The 18,253-nt window shown below is 43.8% G+C and overlaps 1 protein-coding gene across 1 annotated transcript in view; it reads left to right on the top strand.

The window, feature by feature from the left end:
- svep1 (sushi, von Willebrand factor type A, EGF and pentraxin domain containing 1) overlaps window positions 1-18,253 on the top strand; it is a 420,503-nt gene that overhangs the window by 233,224 nt on the left and 169,026 nt on the right. The window contains exons 17-26 of the mRNA XM_070887865.1: window positions 2,939-3,100; window positions 4,848-5,009; window positions 7,623-7,784; window positions 7,898-7,983; window positions 10,707-10,803; window positions 10,897-11,010; window positions 12,775-12,888; window positions 14,124-14,325; window positions 15,447-15,604; window positions 16,894-17,095. Of these exons, the coding sequence (XP_070743966.1) occupies window positions 2,939-3,100; window positions 4,848-5,009; window positions 7,623-7,784; window positions 7,898-7,983; window positions 10,707-10,803; window positions 10,897-11,010; window positions 12,775-12,888; window positions 14,124-14,325; window positions 15,447-15,604; window positions 16,894-17,095 (1,459 nt within the window). The remainder of the gene's footprint in view (window positions 1-2,938; window positions 3,101-4,847; window positions 5,010-7,622; window positions 7,785-7,897; window positions 7,984-10,706; window positions 10,804-10,896; window positions 11,011-12,774; window positions 12,889-14,123; window positions 14,326-15,446; window positions 15,605-16,893; window positions 17,096-18,253) is intronic.

Genomic DNA, 18,253 nt, shown 5'->3' with positions numbered 1-18,253 from the left:
TCTGCCGCAATCTTCTCCCCAGGAATTCTACCTCTGGTGCCAGGAAGACACACTTGGATCGTTTCAGCCGGAGTCCGACTCTGTTTAGTCGACTTAAAACCTCTTGTAGGTTGTGCAGGTGTTTGGTGGTGTCGTGACCAGTGATTAGGATGTCATCCTGAAATACAACGGTGCGTGGAACCGATTTCAACAGACTCTCCATGTTCCTTTGGAAGATGGCTGCAACTGAGTGGATCCCTAATGGGCACCTGTGATACAAAAACAGTCCCTTGTGTGTGTTAATGCACGTTAATTTTTCCAACAACTCAGCCAACTCCTGGGTCATGAAAGAGGAGGTTATAGCCAGCTTGGTGAATGCCTTTCCCCCTGCTAATGTCGCAAAGAGATCATCGGCTTTGGGTAGTGGGTACTGGTCCTGTAATGAAACTCGGTTGATCATTACCTTGTAGTCACCGCAGATTCTGACCGTGCCATCGCTCTTTAGTAATGGAACAATCGGACTGGCCCACTCGTTGAATTCGACTGGTGATATGATTCCCTCGCGTTGAAGTCTGTCCAATTCGATCTCCACTTTCTCCCTCATCATGTAAGGGACCGCTTGAGCCTTGTGATGAACAGGCCGTGCCTCGGGGACCAAGTGGATCTGCACTTTGGTGCCTGTGAAGTTGCCGATGCTTGGTTCAAATAAGGATGGGAACTTGCTCAGCACTTGAACACAGGAAGCATCGTCCACTCTGACATCTTCCCAGTTCCACCGAATCTTCCCCATCCAGCTTCTGCCAAGCAGCGTTGGCCCGTCGCCTGGTACAACCCACAGTGACAATTCGTGTATCTCTCCATCATAGGATAGAAATATAGAAACATAGAAAATAGGTGCTGAAGTAGGCCATTCGGCCCTTCGAGCCTGCACCGCCATTCAATGAGTTCATGGCTGAACATGCAACTTCAGTACCCCATTCCTGCTTTCTCGCCATACCTCTTGATCCCTCTAGTAGTAGTAAGGACTACATCTAACTCCTTCTTGAATATATTTAGTGACTTTTACATTCGCAATGCCGATAACTGGGATCAGTTCCTTAGCATAAGTGCACAGCTTTGTCTGAATTGGGCTCAGCTTGGGTCTTTGTTGTCCCACAGCCTCTCAAATGCCTTCTGGCTCATAAGTGACTGACTCGCCCCCGTGTCCAACTCCATGGAAACAGGAATGCCATTTATCTTGACTTTCATCATCATGGGGGGACTTTTGGTGGTGAAGATGTGCAGCCCGTGCACTGCTTCCTCGGGCTGAGTCACCTCTCTAGCTTATACTTTATGATCCTTGCTGGATCGGAAACCTCCTGCCACGTTTTGAGACGCAGTTCTTTTGCACATTTGCTGTGGGTGGCCTTTTTGATCGCGGCTTTTGCACACATAGTGTCTGAATCGACACAGACAGGCCCGATGGTTACCCCCGCAACGCCGGCCTGTTAAACGATTCACATTTACACCTCTTGACGGACTCTGAGTCGAACTAATTCTTTGATCAATAGTTATTTTCTGCACAATACTTGCCAGTGACTTTTGATTCTGGGAGAATCTCAATGTTGAGGTCGCGAACGCCTGGCTTAAGGTGATGGTCTGCCTCATGTCCCGTCCTGTCGCGGAAACGTCCCGCAACACATTGTTGAGGAGTTCGCCAAATTCGCACGGTTCCGCGAGCCTTCATAGGTCTGCGGCATATTCTGCTAAATCCTGGCTCTCGGTGCAGCAGTGTGTGTAGAAGCGATACCTGGCCAGCGAGACCCGAGTAGAGGCTTCACCCTCTGTAAACATTTCTAAACTACAGCCATCTCTGCGTGTAAGTCCGTGATCTGTATTTGTTGGCAGTTAATATGTCTCTACTTATCTGTAGAATAACTCCACATGGCCTAGTGCTGTGCCTGAACTGCTGTGACCTTAGTCTCTTTATTGTAACTGCAGAGTGCCCTCACTGCGTGGTGACCAGCCTTTTATACAGCTTCTGCCTGGGCCTCCCACAGTTACACCCTCTAGTGGTACCAGCATAGTATATGCACAGAGTATATGTATATGACACTTCTAGTCCAGCGGAGAACTGGCAGAGTTCTTGGGACCAGGCCATCTAATTACATGTCCAAATTACAAGTGGTGAATGATCGAAGGAGAGGAGAAAATAATCAGTTGGAAAAAGAGGCACTTATAGCTTTTTAAAAATAAATCCAGCTTAATTTGGCAGACAGGAAACCTCTTGTGGGCATGCATGTATAAAAATGTGGAATTCGGTGATATAGGGAGTAATTTTAATTTAACTATTGAGCTTGAATCCCATGGGATTGTGTGGAATGCCGATTCTGCAGCTCACCCAACATTGCTCTCCTTAGACTTCAATTCAAAGTAAAATCAGGAGTAAATTCTTAAAGGGCTTGACAGATTCGCTGCTGGGAGGATGTTTCCCCTGTCTGGGGTGTCTAGAAACAGGGGTCACAGTCTTAGAATAAGGGGTCATATATTTAGCACTGAGATGAGGAGAACACTCAGAGGGTGATAAATCTTTAGAATTCTCTTCCCCAGAGGGCTGTGGATACTCAGTCGTTGAGTATATTCAAGACAGAGATCGATAGCTTTTTGGACTCTCGGGGAACCAGAGATATGGGGATCGTGTGAGTAACTGGAGTTGAGATAGAAAATTAGCCATGATCGTATTGAATGGCGGAGCAGCTTCAAAGGGCCGAATGGCCTACTCCTGCTCCTAATTCTTATGTTCTTAATGCAGATTAAAATCGGGCGGGATGTAAACCCGGCATTGCACCTGATTCCCATCAGTTTTCCAATGGGCAGGTTAGGTTAAAATTGCCCCGAATACTGTTGTTGAAATAAATGTAATATTTGTATTTTAACTGTTGGCTAATGGTTTTTCTCTCTGCTCTGTGCAAAATCTTAGTGAACTGCCCCGTAGGGACATTTTACTCATTGGAGCACAACACTTGTGAAAGCTGCTGGATTGGAGCCTATCAAGATCAAGAGGGACAGCTGGAATGCAAGATGTGTCCCACTGGAACCTCGACTGAGTACATGCACGGCAGGGGCACTCATGAATGCAAGGGTGAGACGTGCAATTTTACAGATACCTCCCTGCGCAAATTTTTAATGATAGCTGCAAATGGAACTGGGAGCTATAAGTAGGGTCGCCGACTCTGGCTGGATGTAATCCTGGAAGTTCCTTCACATGACCTCCTCCCTCCAACTGCCCCACCCCCACACTCCCCCCATTGGTCACCCACCATGTCCATTCTCACGGTAATTGGAGATTCTTCATTACCCGATTGATTGTCAATCAAACATCCTTTTCTTTCCTAATTTCAACATTTTTATAACTAATAAACAAAAGTGTTGAATGAAAATGATTTTTTATTGCCCCTATGATTTTTCTTCCCAGCTATTGCTCCCAGCAGTGTCCAGGAAATTAATTTTAAATTCCTGGAGATTCCTTGGCAATTCTGGAGGATTGGCAACCCGAGAGCACCTGTAATCTTACGTGTATGGCCACACGTGTTGCTCCAATCTTCAGAGAGGTGGAACTGACAGACACTGGTCGGATGAAGCCAATGATTCGTAGAATCATAGAAAAAGTTACAACACAAAAGGAGGCTATTCAGCCGGTCGAAAAAGAACTAACCAGGCTAACCCCACCTTCCAGCACAAGGTCCGTAGCCCTGTAGGTCACAACTCTTTAAGTGCACAGCCAAGTCAAGAAAAGCGGTTTAATTTACAAGTTACACACAGCTGAACACAATAGTACAGAATCATACAGCACAGGAATCTGAAATAAAATCAGAAAATGCTGAAAATACTCAGCAGGTCAGGAAGCATCTGTGGAGAGAGAAATGTTTCAGGTTGTTGACCTGAGTATTTCTAGCATTTTCTGTTTTTATTTTATATTATAAATGCAAGACTTTCTTTCTTGTTTTTTCTCTCTTTATGTTTTATAGTTGTTTAGATGAATTAAAAGCTTCCTGCACTGCAGGGAGGCAGGGGGAAATTTGAACCCGCTGATAACTCCCTCGCCCCATGTCCGCACTTGAGTCCTACTCCCTTACTATTGGGAGTGAACCAGCTCTTATCATCGGCACATCATTCAGCATCTGATTGCACCATGCCCAACCTTGAACCTAGGGTAGTGTCCAAAGTGGGAGAGTGTTTAAATCCCAAATGTGACATTGCTCACCTTGAAGTGTGCAAAAATCCACCAATATAAATGAAACTATGAATGACGTATTGTGATAAATTAATTTTTCCCATTTTAAAACAGGCTTAAAGCATTTAGGATGCATTGAATGCCCAGTCTTGAATGCAACGGTACAAGAAACCTGTAATCAAAAAAATGGGATTAAGAACTCATTGAAGCACTCAGATTGGGCTAGTCTTTAACTCCCCCCGCACACGTAATGTGTACGTTGTTCTTTTATTTCTAAATTTCTTTTAAATGAATCCTCAAAAGGTGAAGTTGAACAGCTCCTTTAGCTTCCAACTGTCTTATTCATCGTAATAAAGAGGTAACTTTGAGGGAGCATTAACTTTATCTGGGGACTGCTGACAGCCAGTTGTTGAACATTGTGATGATTTCCAGCATGAGCGACCTTGCTGTCTGCATATTGGCTGCTGCGTTTCCTGCATTACAACAATGACTGCACTTTAAAAGTTCTTTATTGGCTGTAATTGGGACTTCTGGAGACCGTGAAAGGTGCTATAGAAATGTCAGTTCTCTCTCTTGTGCATGGAAAAAAAAACTCAAGCTTTCTATTCTGCAGTCCACGTTGGCATGTGTTGACTTTTTCTTCTTGCTTTATTAGGCCAGTGCAAACCTGGAACTTACTCTTCAAATGGCCTGGAAACCTGTGAATCGTGCCTATTGGGAACCTTTCAGCCAGCATATAGCGCAAAGAGTTGCCTTCTGTGTCCTGATGGGTTGATCACTGTGAAAAGAGGAGCCATTGAAGTTTCTGAATGTGGAGGTACATCTCAAAATGTCCTAAAACATCTGTATGACTAATACTTCGAATCCTCCCCCTTGAATAAAATAAGGCCAGTTTCTCTTGAATTGACTGTATACATTTGGCTAGATAGCGATACTATTTTTTATTTGTCGTATATGAACTTACTGGATTCTTCAAGTGATAAAGTTGAAAGATTCTGTATTGAAATCTGACCACCCACCCAACCTTGATAAAGAGCTGACTTAAGTTTCCGACTACCTATGCAAACTCCTTATTATGATTGTGCTCACTGCCACTCTTATGATTTTTATGCACAAGTATTAACCCTTTTTTTTTAATGGGTTAATGCCTGCGTTGAAATAATGCAGAGAGGAATTTAGCATTAGACCATTAAGCTTTTACAACAAGTGCAGTGCTGTTCAGAAAACCTATCTCAAAATATTAATATTAGGTCTGTAAAATATTGCTAAATATAATGAGGATTGGAGGAAAATTTCTAAACTCAGTCATCAAACATGCCTAGTAGTTATTTTTCATGAACTATAAAATCATCTGAACCTAGGCAACCAAATAGCTAATGGCAGTGTGTAGGTTTTTGCTTCAATAATGTATAACTTTAATACCAAGGGATTATGGGGATCGGGTGGGAAAATGGAGTTGAAGTAGAAGATCAGCCATGATCTTACTGAATGGCGGAGCAAGCTCGAGGGGCCATATGGCCCACTCCTGCTCCTTATTCTTATTTTCTTATGTCGCTCATGATCTGCACAATCCTATTCTTCTTCCATCCCTCCAGTAGGTAATGGTTATGGAATGTGATAAGCTCGCCCCAATGCGTTCAAGGTATTTGTTTTAGCTCCATACAAACAAGCTCTCCCCCAGAGGAAATATAAATGTGTATCTCAATTGAGACTAAAATTTGATTACCTTGGCTGAAAGTCCAATGGTCTAATGTTAAATTGGGCTCACACTTTTGACCGGAAATGCGCCGTTGGCCATATTGGGTAAGGACAAACCAGCCTTCACCCCCCACCCCACTCCCCAGTTAAACTCTCCCCCGACACCAGTACAGTCTCCTTGGTATATGCAAATAATGGGCCCAGTGCCTGCTTTAGGTCCCTGCTGCAGCATTGGTTTGCCCCCAACCCACGATGGAGATTCAGACCCCATGATCAAGATCTCCGACCCCCAATCAAGAGCATGAGTATTTACCTGTGGCCCACTGCGCTAGCAGCCCAAAAATCATGGATAATCTACCTCCTCCCGCAACATCATCGTCATGGTGATGAGGTCTGAGGCCCAATATCCAAGGCTCCCCAGACCTCACCATTTGTGTACAAGGGACTAACACTGCACCAGGTGGGGTGGGGATGGGGGTGGTGGGGGGAGCGGGTGGTGTGGCGAGGGTGGGGGAGAGTGGAGCCCAAAAGTGGGTGCTCCCGAACATAAACCTCATATAGCTAGCAGGCCACTCGCACATTTGTTTGTATTTAGCATACTCAGCTTTAAGTGCAGCTCTTTGGTACATAGACGTTTAAGAGTTGACGCTGATTCATGAACCTACGAGAGTGAGCATTTCCGAGAGCTGCCATTGCTAGTCAGGTAGTCACGAGATTCAAGAATTGAGTTTTCAAATCCCTCCATGGCCTCGCCCCTCCCTATCTCTGTAATCTCCTCCAGTCCCACAACACTCTGAGACCTCTGTGCTCCTCTAATTCTGGCCTATTGAGCATCTCCGATTTTAATCACTCCACTATTGGTGGCCATGCCTTCAGCTGTCCAGGTCCTGGGCTCTGGAACTCCCTGCCTAAACCTCTCCGCCTCCCTACCTCTCTTTCCTCCTTTAAGACATTCTTTAAAACATACCTCTTTGACCAAGCTTTTTTCACTATCCTAATATCTCCTTATGTGGCTCGTTGTCAAATTTTGTTTCATGATGCTCCTGTGAAGCACCTTGGGGCATTTTACTCTGTTAAAGGTGCTATATAAATACAAGTTGTTGTTGTTTTATCCTCTCTATTCTAGATGCCTTACACGTATGATTAGTTAGTGCTTCAATAGCAGGACAAACTGCGAGTCTAAAATGTTGATTGGTGAGAGATCCATGACACACCTTCATTAGATGTAGTCATTTAAATTACAATCTAGGCTGACACTCCAGTGGAGTACTGAGGGAGTGCTGCACTGTTAGAGCTGCCATCTTTCGGTTGAGATGTTAAACCGAGGCCCTGTCTGCTCTCTCAGGTGGATGTAAAGATACCATGGCACTATTTGAAGCAGATCAGGGGAGTTCTTCCCCAGTGTCCTGGCCAATATTTATCCCTCAATCAACATCAGTAAAAAATTATCACATTGCTGTTTGTGAGAGCTTGCTGTGTGCAAATTAGCTGCCGCGTTTCCTACATTACAATGGCGACTACACTTCATAAGTACTTCATTGGCTATAAAGCACTTTGGGATGTCCAGAGGTCGTGAAAGGCGCCATAGAAATGCAAGTCTTTCTTTTATTGAAAAGTAAAGACATAAAAAGAGCAGGATATCATGAAGAGGAAGTTGGAGTTGTATATAGTTTTGTGTAATATAACGAGTGCATTGAATTTTGAAATGCTACCTTTTTTTCCCTATGTGCAGTGCCGTGTGCTGCAGGATATGTTTCCCGCTCTGGTATAATGCCTTGCTACCCTTGTCCCAGAGATTACTATCAGCCCGATGCAGGGAAGTCATTCTGTCTAGCCTGTCTGTTCTATGGCACAACCACCATCACTGGGGCGACGTCTCGAAGTGACTGCTCTGGTAAGGAGGAAGCACGTGACTGTTTTCTAATCTAACTGTCCTGTTGACAACAGTGATAGACTACAGAAAAGTCTGGAAAATAAAAATGAAAAACCAGTTGTTTTCTTTACAAGGTTTCAACTCTGGATATATACCGGCAACAGCAAGCCTACTGATACCTACACCTCTGGAGAGCAAATCGAAACTTAGGGTGAATCAGGTACGATTCAACAAGATCACTCTTTTGGTTTCACGTGGTAAAGAACACATAAAAACATAGGAGCCTAAGAAATAGGAGCAGGAGTAGTCCACATGGCCCCTCGAGCCTGCTCCCCTATTCAATAAGGTGATGGCTGACCTACCTCAGCTCCATCTTCCCACAGTGTCCCCATATCCTTTGCTTCCTTTAGTATCCAAAAATCGATCAATCTCTGTCTCTGTCTTTAATATACTCAATGACTATACCTCTCTGGGTTAGAGAATTCCAAAGATTTACAACCCTATGAGTGAAGAAATTTCTCCTCATTTCAGCCCTAAATGGCAGACCCCTTATCCTGAGACTAAGACCCCTAGTTCTAGACTCTCCGGCCAGGGGAAACAGCCTTTCAGCTTCTACCCAGTTACGCCCTCTAAGAATTGTATGCGTTTCAATTAGATCATCTCTCATTCTTCTGAACGCCAGAGAGTATAGGCCCATTCTACTCAATCTGATCTCATAGGACAACCCTCTCATCCCAGGAATCAATCTAATGAACCTTCGTGACACTCCCTCTAGGCAAATATATCCTTCCTTGGGTAAGTAGACCAAAACTGTACATGGTTTCTATAAATGTATATATATAAATGTATAAATAGCCCCTCATTATAACACTTGGATATAATAAATCCATTATTATAGGTGTCAGCTATGGCTCAGTGGGTAGCACTCTTGCCTCTGAGTCAGAAGGGTTGTGCATTCAAGTTCCACTCGATCATAAAATCCAGGCTGACACCCCAGTGCAGTACTGAGGGAGTGCTGTACTGTCGGAGGTTCCGTCTTTTTAAACCGAGGCCCCATCTGCTCTCTCAGGTGGACGTAAAGGATCCCACAGAGTTCTCCCAGGTGTCCTGGGCCAATATTTATCCCTCAACCAACATCACTAAAACAGATTATCTGGTCATTATCACATTGTTATTTGTGGGAGCTTGCTGTGTGCAAATTGGCTGCTGCATTTCCTACATTACAACAGTGACTAAACTTCGAAAAGTACTTAATTGGCTGTCCTGAGGTTGTGAAAGGTGCTAAATAAATGCAAGGCTTTGTGGCCATGACCAATATTCCACAAACATTTGTCTTGTAGTATTAAAGCTAGATCCCAGAGGAAGTTTGGGCACTCAGCTCCGGGGGCACTTCCTGTGTGCTCTGCAACAATAGCTCGAACAGAGCCAGGAGAGGAAGTTGGCCCCTTATGGTATTAGCAGTGAAGGAGTTATTATTAAACCCTTAAAAAGGAACTTAAATAACTTTTGGGCATGTTCTAAGAATAAAATTCAGTCATTGTGAAATAATATTTTGAGGGAAAGTTGAACTTGAATGGAATTTGGTGATTCAGCTCCCAACAAGACATTCACCTAGTTAATTCCCTTTGGGAAGCTATCCAGAGACTGCTGCATGACCCTGTTGGGCCATGTATGAAATACCACATCAATAAAGGATGTCACATTGAAATATTTGCATTCAAAGCCAGTCTTGAAGTTTAAAATAGTTAATATTGATTTATCCCACAGAAACTCTAGCCATAGTTCCAATATTTCAAATAAGATGGCACTGACTACACAATGAGACAGATCACAGCAGCATTTCTGTAAAACAAATGTCACTCGTTTAGTTATTAGTTTACTATTAGCCAAATTAATTTCCTTAAATACTTATAGATCGAAGATATGATTATGGTTATCATAAGGACATTTAACAAGTTTAACACTGAGATCATGAGAAATATTTTTCAAGATAATGAGTGGTTTTGATATTCTTTCTTGTGAGTGGGTCAATGACTGAAGGTCAAAATCATTGGGAAAAGATTTAGAGGGGGGAATGAGGAGTTGTCGGGATCTGGAACGCTCGGCCTGAAAACTAATAGAAGCTGATTCCATGAAAAATTTTAAAGGGAGTTGGACAGGTACTTGGGGATGAGGGTTACGGACAAAATGTGGGGGTGTGGGACTAAGTACAACTGCTCTTTCAAAGCGTCAGCACAGGCATGATGGGCTGAATGGCCTTCTTCTGTGCTGTAAGTTTCTATGGCCCCGAACTTGGTGGACTTACCACCGGCTGCCGCCGAGTTTTCTGCCCTCCGTGAGAGTTTGGTGGAGGCCTCCCGCTGGCGGGGAGGGAAGACCACTGGGAACCACCCGCTGACGTCCACTGGTGCGCAACGCGTCTAAGTGTCCTCCTGCCCACGGAGCTGCCCGTTTGGTCCAGGCGGGAGTCCGCTGCTGCAGGGGAAAGGGCCGCCGCGTGGAGGTAGGTCTAACCTCAACGGTAAGTATGAAGACCTGCAAAAAAAGGTTAGTAAACTTTTCTTTAATTCTTTCCAACGATTCAGATGGATGGGGTCCCCTGATGGTTTTCCAGTGTTTTTTTTATGACATTTTTTTATTTTATCTGTTTCCCCCCTCCCTGGGCTCGACTCAATCCTCGGCGGTACTTTGCCGAGGATTGCATTTGCCACCGAGATTGGGAGCTCCCGCCCGCTGCTGCCCAGATTCAGGGCATAAGTCGCTTTTTTGCCGTCGGCGGTCTTTCCAGGACTTTTCCACGAAACTCCTGTCCAAAGTACCGTCAGGATCTCGGCGGTCCTTTGGTGACAATTGGGCGGAACTTAGCTTCCACCAAGTTGGGGCCTATGATTCTATTGAAGACTTCATTTAGTTGAATAATTATTATTTTTCCTTTAAATGAAGGAATTTAACGAATGCTTCCTGCAACCATGCCAACACAATGGAAACTGTGAAAGTGTTGGGTCGGGATACGTTTGTGTGTGTCAGCCTGGATTTACAGGTGAGTGAACTGCTTCCACACTCCACTCTTCTAGGAGCACGGCACAGGTCTTAGAAGGCTCTCAGTTATACATTGCATTATTTTTTTTTTCAGGTTCCAACTGTGAAACAAACATCAACGAATGTGCGTCAGACCCCTGCCAAAACAGTGCGGCTTGCCAGGATGGAGTGGGACGGTTTGTGTGCTTGTGCCAGCCTGGTTTTACAGGTAAGTCTCCTATCAGGAAATTCTCTCACTAAATGACTGAATAAGGGCAGATTCCCAGCGCAGTGTCACAATATTATCAGCACCATGTTTAGCTCTACATTTTTATAACTGCATTGTTTTTTTTAATATTGATCCAAATTTTGTAGTTGTAATGATGGTGAAACTGTCAGCATTCGCTGTCTTTACCCTGTGAAACTGACAGCGACTTCTGCCATCTGCAAATTCGCAGTTATACACGGAAATCCAGAAGTTGCTGTCAGTGATTCCCTGCTCCTCCACAAAGTGCGCTGTTGAACTCCTCACACAGCCGGCAATCAATTGAAATCACTGAGCTGATAAGGACTTAAGCTTTTACGCTGCAATATCATTCTGAAACCCTCCCCCCAAACCTTTAAGCCCTGTTGAATGAGGTGTAACTGGGTTTTTAATGGGGTACTGAGTTATAATTACTACTGAACAACCTCTCTGGCCCTGAAAAAATAATTTTATATTTGTGGAATGTCACATTTTTCCATTATGATAAAAATTCCATGGATTACTTTATAATTTATTTTAATAAATATTGTTTATGATATTTCAGCTTCTACTTTAATGGTGGTGGACTATTAAACAACTATTAAAAAATCTCCAACAATAATTAAAAGCTGAAGGAATGAGACTCCACACTTGTAAAAAGTTACTTTTCAGTGCAAGAGAGGTAATTTGCCAGTAATTAAGACTAATCACGGCGTTAAAGGCTGTTTACACTAATGAGTTTAATTCATATCTATGAGGTATCTATGAATCCGTTCAATGTATTTGAAATGGGGAGCCAGAAGGCAAGATGGCATTTTGGGGACGCTTCTGGAGGAACATCGCATCTGAGACAAAACTTCTGGATTTCTACGTTTAACTGCGCACCTGCACTCAAGGGAGGTTGCTGTCTGATTTGCATGTATATAGCGGTGAGCGCTATTAGCCTCACTGTTATTTCTGCAGTATAATCCGGTAATAAACAAATCAGGCCAGTGGACCATTTGTTGTGGTCCAACCACCGGACTCATTAGACACGGGCAGTGTGCGCTGCACTGGGATCGCGTAGCCCCGATTCCAATCCAATTTCAAGGTCAGTACCTTTGTACTTTATTCTGACAGCCATTTTCAATCTTCCGGGGCCCTGATTTTTTTGCCCGTTGATTTTTGAATGGACAGAAAATCAAGGGCTGCAGGACCACAATTTCCCAATCGCACTCCCTGCAAACACCTCTCCTCACCTGGAGAACACGATCAGCCAATCAGTCCGACTGTTCCTTTAAATGTTTATATCGTCTGGATTTATTTTGTACTCAACAACAACTTGCATTTATGTAGCTCCTTTAAAGTAGCAAAACATTCCAAGGTGCTTCACAGGAACATTATGAAACAAAATTTGACACTGAGCCACATAAGGGGATAGTAGGACAGGTAACCAAAAGCTTGGTCAAAAAGGTAGGTTTTAAGGAGAAACTTAAAGGAGGCAGGAGAGACAGAGCGGTTAGGGACGGAATTACAGAGCTTAGAGCCTAGGCAGCTGAAGGCACGGCCACGAATGGAGGAGCAATGAAAATCGGAGATGCGCAAGGGGCCAGAATTTAAGTTGAGGGATATCACTGGCAGGGACTGAAGCACTGGATATATTTACGTTGACTCGACATCAATTTACAAAAATCACAGAGAGCAATGGTATTCTTTGGAGACAAAATATAGAAGTTACCAAACACAATGGCTTGTGTTGGTGTTTTGCAGGTCTACTATGTGAAGAAGAGCTGAACGAATGTAACTCTCAACCGTGTCTTAATGATGGAAGGTGCATTGATGGGATTAATGCATATTACTGCAAGTGCACTGATTGGTTTCGAGGTAAAATCATGTTCAGTCCACTGCACCTTTTGGGACTTAATTTTTCTGTGGAGAAATGAGCCACATTATTTGTTTAATTTGATTATTTTATTGAAGAAATGCTCTGGTTTGTAGAATTGTAGAATCATGAATAACCGACGCCATGTATAAATCTCTTGATGTACAGACTGTAACTATGTATAATTTTCTACTTTTGCTTCCCCACCACTACTGTGTTTGTTCCTTCTGCTAGTTGAGTGGCATAAATCTGGAAATAAAACAGTCGGTATCAATAAAAGTGACCATGAAACTATCGAATTGTCATAAAAACCCAACCGTTTACTTACTGCCCTTACCCGATCTGGCCTATCTGTGACTCCGGTCTCATACTTACGTGGTGGCTCTTAACCTGTCCCCTGAAGGTCCATCACCACCTTCTCAAGGGCAACTAGAGATGGGCAATAAATGCCGGCCTTGCTAGCGATGCTCACATTCCAAGAAAGAATGGGGGTGGAGGTGGCTTAGTTAGTGAGCCCCAGAGGAGTTCACATGGTGAGGGGGCAGAAGGAGCTGGGGGTGGAAGATGATGAGGCAGTCATTCTAATCAGAGGGTCAGGAGATGACTGCACTTGCTCTCTAAGGGCTTCTACTGGAAGGCACTATCCAGCCACTTAAGTACTGCCTGCTACTGAGGGAGCATTGAGGAAAAGTAGGAGGCTAGGTTTAAATTTGATAGGTTGGATATAAGAGGAGTAGTGGACCTCCCACATCACTGGGTGATGAAAATTGGTAGAGGGTATTAATGGGTGGGAATTTGGTGGTAGGCCTCCCCTGAACTATTTTTCTGGCTGCCCTGAATCCACCGCAAACAGGATAGCAAGTTGGATGAAAATCTTTCTGAGAGATTTACCGACGGCAACTGTCCCACAAAAAATATGAGCAAAAGTAGGTCATACTGTAGTCTGCTTCGCCATTCAGTAAGATCATGGCTGATCTTCGACCTCAACTCCTGCCCTATCCCCATATCTCTTGATTGCCTTAGCGTCCAAAGATCTATCGATCTCAGTCTCGAATAACCTCAATGACTGAGCATCCACAGCCCTCTGTCTCACTGCAAATTGTTGAGGTGAACCCGATGATAGCAGGGTAACACGTTCAATGCTCCTCACTGGAGCTGCCCTCATTTTATCATTTTTAGTGTTGTATTTTTCAGGTAATTGCTTAACTGATGCATTTTGTTTATTCTTTCTTCCCAGGAGTCCATTGCGAACTGGATATCAATGAGTGCCTTTCAGCGCTGTGTCTCAACAATGGGACATGCCTCAATCTGATTGGTGGATTTCATTGTACATGCCTGGCTGGTTTTGTTGGAGGCACATGTGAGGTTAATATCAATGAATGTGCCAGCTTGCCCTGTTTGAATGGAGGGTTGTGCATTGATGACATCAACGACTTCAGGTCAGGATGACTGCATCACAGATCATGTGCTCATTTGTAATCAACACTTTTTTTGTTGTTTGAGAAAGAAGGAAGATTTTTTTCACCCAAAGGGTAATAAAATTATGGAATAAGTTAGCAAGGAATGCTATTGAAGTCGGCAGTATAGCTGGGATTAGGTATATTCCTGAAGAGAAAAGGGATTGAGAAATATATCAAGAAGGAAGGTCGCTGGGGTGAAGATCAATTGGAGAAGGATGGACTTGCTGAGTCTCATTACATCTTCCACTTCCTAAAGGTTCTTATGCTTGTAAGGCACAATCATATACAAATAAAATACTTTGTATGTCGTATACCACAGAAATAAACTCCAAGATCTCTGCACTCCCCCAATTCTGACCTCTTGTGCATCACCAATTTCCATCGCTCCACCATTGGCAGCCATGCCTTCAGTTGCCTGGCCCTAAGCTGTGGAATTCCATCCCCAAACCTCTCCGCCTCTACTCCTTTAAATCACTCCTTAAAACCTACCTCTTTGACCAAGCTTATGGTCAACCATCCAAATATCTCCTTATATGGCTCATTATTACATTTTTATTTGATACTCACTCTGGTGAAGTACCTTGGGATGTTTTTACTTTGTTAAAGATGCTGTATAAATGCAAGTTGTTGTTATTGTACTCAACTGAAACTAAAAGGAAACCAGAGTTGTGCTATATCAGGGTTTAACTGCAAATTAAAGTCAGTGGAAAGATCTAAGATCTTTGGTGGGGAATTTGCTTGGTTGCTTCTCCCACTCGGTTGCTGTAACTTCACCGGATGTGCGGCAGAAAACTTGCTTTGTGCATAAAGAACGTTTCCGCCACAATTCCAGTGAAGTTACGACAGCGGAATGGGAACAGCTCATAAACTCATTTCTTCCCTCCTCCCCCTCCCCTGTTACACATGATAAGCGGTACAAGGAGATAAAGAAGGGATTAAAGAGACAAATACTCATAAGAAAAAGCATAAATCACATTAGCATAAATATAGGTTTTGCTGACCCATGTTGAATCCATTACAATGCTGCCTTGTTTGCAATCATCTATTTAGAAACAACAAAATGCTTATGATTGTGTCTAATTACTGATTTGCTTACTTAGATGTCAGTGTCCTCCAGGCTATACTGGCTTGGTCTGTGGGACAGATGTGAATGAGTGTGAGTCAATTCCGTGCCTGAACCAAGGTGTATGCGTGGATGCCCTGGACTCGTACATCTGCAAATGCCCACCTGGCTTCAATGGAACCCGATGTGAAACAGGTAAAGGTCACGTGATGCTCAATTTCTGCCACAATCTGTTATAGAATTGAGGCAAAGCTCAATTCAAGTTATTGTGGATGAGCTGAAATGCTGTTCCTGTTCTGTGGGAGAGCAGTGTCTCACATCAATACTCACAAGAAATGAATGCGGCAGAAAGCTCATCGGGAGATAATATTGACCTTGGCCTACAGTGTAAAACGGGTGATATCGGCTCGACCACTCGATAAATGCACCCCCTGCTCCCCCCATTATTGTTTCCTTTGCCTTCATCTCTCACAGTTTATTGCCTTCTCCATGGAACCTTTGAAACAAAGCGATAAATCATCCAGTTCTATAGACTGGCAAGATTCCCACAAGTGCAAAGAGCAAGGGCTAGAAATTGCATCATGGCCAGTTTGGAGCACTAACTTTTGCAGGAGCGCAGAAGTATCACCGGGCGCTATGTAAGTGAAGCTGAGGCAAACTTCCGGCTTCGCGCTCCAGGAAGGAAGTGGAGTGCTAAACCAGACAAGAGGTGCGCTAGCGGCAGAGCGCTGCACAATGTCCAGTGCAGTGCTACCGGGATCAGAGGCTCCTTCCCTCCCTTAAAGGGAAGGGCCATTACTGCTGGCTAGGCAATAAATCGACTCCCTTGCTCACCGATGGCAGCCGCGATCTGCGACAATCAGCCCCAAGCACTCAAACAGAGTGCAGGGCTGATCAATCTACAGCTGAAGAAAAGGGAAAAAATGCACAGAGGGTTCTTAAAAGATTTTTCACTTGCCTCACCGGCGATCCCTTTAAATACCGCTCTCCAAGTGGCTGTTCTTCCAAACAACGCCTCCTGCACCTGCCAGTGTTTTCGCCCAGCAATGCTGCAGGGGGCGGAACCGAAGTTCGCATCCGGGCAGTACCACGGCGCTGTGCAACGGATAATGTCACGATCACCGGGGTGCAGGAGGTCGTGGTGTTAGGGTTTATCATCGCCGCTAACCTGCAAGGCAAGTTCGTGGGTGTCGGTACTCTCGCCACGCCCGGTCGCAGAGCCAATAGTGCCCTGTTATCGCCCCGCGGAGGCGCTAATGGGAGGCACAAAGGAGGCCAATTTCTCCCCCCAATTGTTGGATCATGTAGCACTAAAAGCCCCATCTTACAGCCCCTCAATTTTATTTCTATTCAAATTTAAATTGGATTGAGTTGATGTGGTTTTACACTTGAAATATAGACTAAATAGCAGTCTCCAGTTTTGTTTTCTCATTGCATGTTGCCAGATAGTATTGTCTGTTTCAATTCCAATTTTCTTGTTGCAGAGCTATCCTCCAACTTTAACCTGGATTTTGACGTTTCGGGAATCTATGACTACGTTTTATTGGATAATATATTGCCAACACTCAGTGCTCTTACCTGTGCTTTCTGGATGAAATCTTCTGATACTACAAACTATGGGACTCCAGTTTCCTATGCCCTTGACAATGGCTGTGACAATGCATTCCTGCTAACAGATTACAATGGGTAAATTCTACTACATTAACAAGAAAAGTTGCAATTCTCTGCAGATCTTAAAGCCTTGGTGTCCCTGTTATAACCGAGCGTTTCCTCAACATACTTGTGTTCCCAGCCACAAATCCATTTCCACAAGCAAACTGAGTCTCCTTTGAACTGAAACCCATACTCTTATCCAAAGTGTATCTGGGATAGTGAGCCATAGATTAGCAATAACACTTATTTTATGATATTGGTCAATGGGGATTACAAGACATGTCCACCAACTGCCCCTACTCCTTTCAAAAAGTGGAAAATATCACTCTGTCAGACCATTGCATACAGGCTAAAACTATTAGATGGATGTATTCAGAGGTAGACTAATATACAGAAGCAGTACGTTACTGATAGTACAATGCCTAAAATGGTAAAGATAGAATGCAGTCCACAAGGAACTAAAATATATATGTTTTACAATGTATTCTTTAACAGCTTGATAAATGACAGTTATTTCCAATCTGCAGTCTTTAAACTTTTCAAAATTATAACACAAAAATCTCACATTTTGTCATGGTTTTATTTTAAATAAATGGTTGCAACATTCCAAAAAGTGATCAGTTTTTCTTGTGCATGCATTTATATTTTAAAGCTAAAATACCCCATTAATATATTGCATGTTTTAAAGTATAAAAATGAAAGTATACTTTAGAAAAAATGTGTTCCTGAGTTGTGAATGTCACTGGCAAGGCCAGCATTTATTGCCAATCCCCAGTTGCCCTTGAGAAAGTGGTGGTGAGCCTCCTTCTTGAACCGCTGCAGTCCACGTGGTGAAGGTAAAGGTACTCCCATGGTGCTGTTAGGGAGGGAGTACCAGGATTTTGACTCAGCGATGATGAATGAATGGCAATATATTTCCAGGATGATGTGTGACTTTGAGGGGAACTTGCAGGTGATGGTGCTCCCATGCGCCTGCTGCCCTTATCCTTATAGGTGGTAGAGGTTGTGAGTTTGGGAGGTGCTGTCGAAGAAGCCTTGGCGAGTTGCTGCAGTGCATCTGGTACACACTGCAGTCATGGAGCGCTGGTGGTGGAGGGAGTGAATGTTCAAGGTGATGGCTAGAGTGCCAATCAAGCGGGCTGCTTTGTCCTCGATGGTATCGAGCTTCTTGAGTGTTGTTGCCAGTAATGC

Source organism: Pristiophorus japonicus, chromosome 1 (genome assembly GCF_044704955.1).
Source record: "Pristiophorus japonicus isolate sPriJap1 chromosome 1, sPriJap1.hap1, whole genome shotgun sequence".
NCBI classification, from domain to species: Eukaryota; Metazoa; Chordata; class Chondrichthyes; family Pristiophoridae; genus Pristiophorus; species Pristiophorus japonicus.
The sequence above is the reverse complement of the archived record's forward strand: the minus strand, read 5'-3'. Positions and strand labels throughout refer to the sequence as shown.